Source organism: Lycium barbarum, chromosome 2 (genome assembly GCF_019175385.1).
Source record: "Lycium barbarum isolate Lr01 chromosome 2, ASM1917538v2, whole genome shotgun sequence".
NCBI lineage: Eukaryota > Viridiplantae > Streptophyta > Magnoliopsida > Solanales > Solanaceae > Lycium > Lycium barbarum.
Genome location: NC_083338.1, coordinates 108,639,280 through 108,645,996, shown reverse-complemented (window position 1 = coordinate 108,645,996; position 6,717 = coordinate 108,639,280). Strand labels below are relative to the sequence as shown.

The 6,717-nt window shown below is 35.2% G+C and overlaps 1 protein-coding gene across 1 annotated transcript; it reads right to left on the bottom strand.

The window, feature by feature from the left end:
• Window positions 1-765: 765 nt before the first annotated feature.
• LOC132626738 (galactokinase) lies at window positions 766-6,654 on the bottom strand. Its single transcript, XM_060341714.1, has 13 exons — window positions 6,336-6,654; window positions 5,868-6,055; window positions 5,184-5,230; window positions 4,950-5,044; window positions 4,783-4,865; window positions 3,779-3,847; window positions 3,313-3,498; window positions 2,471-2,605; window positions 2,045-2,179; window positions 1,626-1,696; window positions 1,456-1,533; window positions 1,118-1,259; window positions 766-1,012 (listed from the first exon to the last, which is right to left on the bottom strand). The coding sequence occupies exons 1-13, from the start codon at window positions 6,496-6,498 to the stop codon at window positions 902-904; spliced, it is 1,503 nt and encodes a 500-aa protein (XP_060197697.1). The 5' UTR covers window positions 6,499-6,654; the 3' UTR covers window positions 766-901.
• Between the last annotated feature and the right edge of the window lie 63 nt (window positions 6,655-6,717).

Sequence of the window (6,717 nt, the reverse complement as noted above, 5' to 3'; positions counted from 1 at the left end):
AACTAGGAGAAAGGCTTATTGAAAATTTATTCCTAGTAGTATTATTCTTTTTGGAAGGAAATAAAGCAAAGAGTTTTTACGATCCATTTCCTTCGCACTATGAGAAAAGTCCATTATAGCTTGTTTGGATAGTTATTAGTCATTGTTTCATAATGTAACGGCGTTCCATATTATTTGTAAAATATAACATTTGAATAAATTGTATTATTTATTATAATTCAATTTTATATTTAATTTAATTGCATCGCACTATATAATACAAAAATGCCTTTATCCCGGTAAATGTTAAATTGATCAACAATCATTCATAAAAATAGAAATAATAAAAGTGATCATGACAAAAAAATTGTAACAAAGAAAAAGGAAAAAGCAATAGTAAGCATTACACAATAAAGAAAAAGAAAAGAATCGCGAAATAATTATTATGATGATATGATTCTTACATGAAGAATGCTATGATTGTGGGAAAGGCCGGAGACCAAAAAGGCAGCAGCAAAACAACCAAGAAAATACTTAAAATATTAGGAAGAAAAAGTAGAGCAAATAAAGAATAGAATAAAGGACAAATTAAGATAATTAAATAACAAGTGAGGTCAGAATAGAAAGAAAAACTAGATAACAACGCGACCCCACTAAATTAGTTATTACATAGAATCAGTTTTTGCATAAAGATAGCTGTTTTTATTGTTACTTAACAAGAGTACACAAACAAGTCATAAATGTTTGACATAAGCATCCAAATTGATTAGATGAAAGCGACACAAATGGAGCTAAAGCATGTAACTAATAAATTAAATTAAAAAACATCCAATGAGTTTCATGAAGTGTACAATTGGTCTGCATAAACATAATTACCTTTATTTATGTTTTAAGGTGATAAAATTAACTAGTGTAACAAGTCCTAAAATTTGAAAATGGCAGCACCACTTGAGGGCTTGGATGCAAAAATGTACAAGCCAAGATCATTCTTACTGATTGTTCCTTTGTCAATCCTTGATTGATAGAATTGCTCCTGAAGCATAATAAACCACCATATTGGTTAGTATTAGGAGTGCACAATGTTGAGACAATTAAAATATTTACGAGTTGTTAAATAGAGGTAACGAATGAAATCAACCTTCAAATTAAGTATAAACTGTGGAACAAGACTCTCTTTCACCAAAGCCACTGCACAACCACCCCATCCAGCTCCTGTAAGCCTAGCTCCAAGAGCACCATTATCTCGGCAAATCTTCGTAAGTTCTTCTAATTCTGGACAGCTGATTGCAACAAATAATTGAAACTCATCAACTAGGACATTTCAATCCAGATGCTAAAATCAAAGATGCCATGGGATCATATTATAAACAGAACTTTCTTCTACATCTAGTTTTTTTTTTTTTTTGGGTAATCTTTGGACTGTGATAGCCAAATAGTTCCATGTTATAAGGTCCAACAGTAAAGCTGTAGTTCTACCTGCACTCATAAAGAACGCTGCAGCTATGGTGACTCTCGTTCATAAGGTCGCCTAACTTCTTCAGCATATCTTCGTCACTACAATGACCAATTTGTTACAGTTAAAGTATTTCAAAAAGAAAATCTGGGAAAAAACCGATTTTGCATGCATGGGCTTGAACATGACAGACCTTAATTCTGACAATACGGTGTCTTTAAAAGCGTGCACACGTTTGGCTTCAGAATATACATGGGCAGCTCTCTGAAAGGTAAAAGAAGACCACTAGTTTGTGAAAATTCAAATGGAGCAAAAAGTACTGATATTATGTAATAAGATATGACTATTCGATCATGACTGAAGGAACAAACATCTACAATCCTCCGGGAATAAAAGGCCTATGGAAGAGAACCTATTAATTGTCAACATCTATTAATTGTCAACATCTTTCTAAGGAATAAACTGGGTATGTCGTTGTTGTTGTTATCTTTCTAAGGAACAAAATTGATAAAGGAACTCCAATTTGAAGAATTTGAAGAAAAATCAATTTAAAAGGTGAAGGCTCAGTGAAGATGGAAAGGCAAAGAAAGAAGAAAGAAAGCACATACTGACCTGATGCAGCTTGTAATACTTAGCAGCACGAAGTACATCCAAAGAAGTCGGTGAAGCAGCAAAGATTGTTTCCAGCTTTTCCTTAGTGATATTCTCAATGTCTTTGCTGGTATATGGTTCCTCATGCAATAGCTCCTGCAGCAGTGGTGGGAATTGTTACAGATGAATGTAAATTAGACAAACAAGAACAGGAGTAAAAGCACAAACCCCTCTTTGGATAGGACCATAACATGGACTACAACGAAAAGCTGATATTGATAGAAAGAGAAAGGAAACTAACTCAAAACACAATCACAATATCCACCTACACATGATTATTCAACTTGAAGAAAATGGTAATCACAAATAATCCCAACTAGACCCTAAATTAATGAATGTGAGTCAGAAAGACAGATGTCAGGCAGGAGAGAAATGAAGAGTATATACCTTGACAGCAAGGACAGGGTCAGAAGAACCGTGTCTACCAGCGAATGTTATACACAACCCTTCAACATCAGAAAGAGTTTTTACACTAGATATTGCCTCCTGAGGTTCCATCCCCAGCTTAATGCCCAGTACAATCTGCAAAATTTCAAATCAGAATCAAAGGCGGAAACCTAGCATATCCAAGTAGGTTATTCTTGCAACTCTTATTCAGAGGCAATATAATATCTATCTATGTAAATATAAAAGTGAACAAGAGAGTGTAAGTTACTGACTTATCAGGTCAAAAATTGACCACAAAACAGTTAATAGACCATGAAGCAAAGATTCACAATGGCTGAATTGATAAGGCTAAATAAGCACATGCAGGATGCAGCAGATAGTAGAAGCATTTTGCATCTTTATTAATACTGCACAAAAATCAAACAACTACACGCAGAATGCAAAATTTGACTTTCCATCTAAATCATTTAGAACTCAGAATTAATGCCATGGACATAACTCTACATTATCCCAAGGACTACAGTCTCTTAAAGACATTGAGTTTGTAAAAGATAATAATGAGCCACTAAGCAAACTGTAGATTTAAGGAATAAGTCAAAAAGCTAGGTCGTTTTATTTTTATTTTTTATACCGTGACGTCTGGACCAGCTTGCGCACAGCTCGACTAAGTATTTAGCTTTGAGTTTCAAGATACTGAAATGAGATGTAATAAGAAGTTTAAAATACCCAAGAAACCAATTGGGAAACAGATACTAATTAGAACTATTATGACAAGAGATACAAGAAAATCATCCCCTTTGCTCTAACACTAGAAATTGATCAAACAAAGGGCTAAATCTTACAGAAGCTAGTCGGCATTCAACAACCCGATTATTGTAGTTAACTGCAGCGGTAACTGCTTTTTGCGATTCCGCTAATGAATGGGCTATCACAAAAGTTCCACCAGCAGGGAGTTGTACATCAGTTGCACGTATAGGATTGAAATCAATCAGCTCCGCAAACCCAGGTTGTGCCATAACAGAGATGGCCTGCACAAAACAAATCGATTGATGGCCTTGAAGAATAAAAATATTAAGATTCCCACCAACCTGGTGGTTTTAGATTAAAAAAAAAAAGGGAAACAATCAAAATATTAAGTCAAGGCTTTCTGTATTGCAATATTGAATTAGCAAAGAGACACATTACATTCATTTTTAGAAGAAGAATAAGAAAACCATCAATATTTAGGACAACACTAATTTGTATACTGCCCTTCGCATTGATCCAGCTGTAACTAAGTGATCAAGATTTAGTGTTAGATTGCATTACCTGATCCATTCCACCAGACTGAGTCCCGATATGCCTTTCACATTCACACGTGAGTTGAGCAATTTCTTTCTGCAGAGAAAGAATTATCACTTCTAGGTCAAAACAGAGGTACAGCTAACCCTACCAACAGATTCAAAGTTTGAAAACTCAAGCAAATGAAAAGGAAGATAGTTACAACAGATTAGGAAAGAAATTAGTCATGACAAATTCATTCATCTTAGATGAGAGTACTCCTGACAAAGAAACTTCTAAAGAGGAACAGAAATCAGATCCAAACAAAATGTTCAGGGTGGACACCGGTCAAACAGCAATAGATGCTACAGTAGTGGCGGACCCAGTTTTTTCCTCAAGCACGTTCAATGCAGAATCTTTACGAAAGAGGCAGTACGAGTACGGAAGGTCAACCATGACAAGCAGGTTTTGCTCGCTGTTCTTTCAATGATATTTTGACGCTATTCATTTATTTAAAAAAGTTGAAATAAGACTTTAACGAAATATCTGTTTACTTCAAAAAGTTTAATTGAAGCATCTGAAAACATCGGATTAACATAACATTAACTTGTTGGTTGGGGGTGTGGGGGGGAACCAAATTTTTTTAGATAACCAAGTAATCCCTGAGGGACAGTGGCACACGGTTCAAAACTCTGTGGATAATGGGTTAGGTTTGAACTCGTAAAGTGCACCTAACCCATACATCACACGCTACTCTCTTAACACTAGACCAAAGCCTTAGAATGATGACCAAAATGTTCCATATTCATCTGATTGTTTTCTTTTGTTAAAACGGAACTCCTTTTAGAAAGAAAAAGGGGAAAGGCAGATGCATGAAATGTGGGTGCCATATTTGAACATCGGACCTTTGAATTACAAATATATGATAATTTGCATATTGAAGAATATTTCAAACACACAAATAGTGAAACTTTTCAACCAAGCGGGTTCAGTTGAAAATGTCTTTTATTTAATCTTCCAGCACCTAGAATAGAATATGGTTAGGATACTACCTTGGGCAGATTAACGCCAATTGAAGCCATTATAGCAATCGTGGAAGAGCAAACAAATGCTGCAGAGCTCGAAAGTCCAGAACCTATAGCCAGCGAACATGAAAACCATGAAATAAGCCATAAAAAAGTGACTAGTTAATTACTACCAGACAGTATTCAACATATACCTATTGGAACTGTACCATCAACAATAACATCAAGCCCAACGCGTTCACCAACATCTATCCCTTTCAACTTGGCATACTCATAGAACCCCTTGTACCTGCACACACAATAGTTTCAACATGTATAAATGAAGTAAAATTTAGTGTATGTAAACTTATAGTTCATGCAACGCCAACACCCAATACTATCTGATTCTCTGGATTTTGGATGAAGAAATCAAGAAAGTAAGGTCTTACCCACAAATGAAATAATGACCCCATCTGTGATTCTTCAGATCAACCTCCTGCAAAAGTTAGACGTAAGGTTATTGACAAAAAGAAACTTGAATTGCTGCACCAGTAACAAAGATTCAGTTCTCTATTTATTTTTCCCTTTTTTCTGATTCTTCTTTTTTTTCTTTTTTCGTCAGCAATTTATAAACATGGTTTATAGCAGTTTGGCAAAGCCTCTCCAAGGCCAACAGTGCTTTTTTTTTCTTAAAAAAAAAGTGTTTTTTTTCCAAAGTTGAGGTGTTTGGCCAAAACTTTTAGGAGAAAAAAAAAAGAAGTGATCTTGGGTAGAAGCAGAAGTTGTTTTTGAAAAGCTGAAAAAAACTTCTCTTTAGAAAATACAATTAGAAAGTTTGGCCAAAACACTAATTGCTGCTCAAAAGTACTTAACAAACTGCTTCTCACCAAAAGTACTTCTTTAAAAAGCACTTGTCAAAATAAGCTAATTTTAGAAGCTTGGAGAAACAGGCTATTAGACTTGAGAATTTGTCTTTCCCAAACAAACTTTTAAGAATTATACACATATGAAGAACCAACCGAAATTTCAGCCACACAAGAAACAGTAAAAACCATGCAGGATCTTCTCAATTGAAATGAAGTTTGGCAGATAACACACAGGGGATGATATGGTTAACATCAATGTTATGATACCTGGAGAGGATCAGCAGGGTAAGTGCACAAAGAGTACTTGTCACTATTCACATTGGCAATTCGAAGAAGCTTCTCAGCCTCATTAGAGTCGTGTTTCCGAATCGCCACAATTGTGTCTTGCCTAATTGCCATAGGCAACACAGAGTACCCCTCATAGTCTATGTGTTCTCCAATCAAGTTCACTCTCCCTGCATAATTCAAACATTCAATTTAACCTCTTCAACCTAATCCACTAAGAAAGTTGACATTTCAATCTAACCTACTACCAAAGTTCAAATTTTGAACATAACCGACAAAGAAAGTAGAGATTTTTAACATAAATCATTATGAAAGTTGAGATTTAGAACACAACCGACAAAGGAAGTTGAGATTTTGAACGTAAAACACTAAGAAAATTGAGATTTTGAACATAAACCACTAAGGAGGTTGAGATTTTGAATTAAACCAACAAAGAAAGGTGGAATTGACCTGGGGATCGAGCGTAAACATGAGGGGGTTGGCCAAAGAAGTCAACGAACTTAGCCTTCAAATTCTTGAATCGAAGTTGAGCTTCTTCAAGCTGTGATCCACTCCCATAAACTGGCTCAACATCACTGAATACTGGAATTGGTAATTCCTCGTGCCTAGCCATCTAATTTTGCAACGACCAAGAATTAACAAGGAATATACAGAAATCGGATGAGGAATTAACTAGAATATACCGAAACCAAAAGAAAAAGGATTAGATAAAGAGTTAGACAAGACGTTTTGATACTGTTATTATTATTATATTGAGATGACAGAGTTGCTTTATAAATAGGAATGTGAGAGATTTTGGATAATTGGTGGGACTCCTAAATCCTCTATGACT

Coding starts and splice junctions, on each gene's coding strand:
- LOC132626738 (XM_060341714.1), bottom strand. CDS start 6,498: ATGGCTAGGCACGAGGAATTACCAATTCCAGTATTCAGTGATGTTGAG. Junction 6,056..6,335: donor TGTTTACGCTCGATCCCCAG/GTCAATTCCACC, acceptor TGAATTATGCAG/GGAGAGTGAACTTGATTGGA. Junction 3,499..3,778: donor AGTCTGGTGGAATGGATCAG/GTAATGCAATCT, acceptor TGTTTTGTGCAG/GCCATCTCTGTTATGGCACA.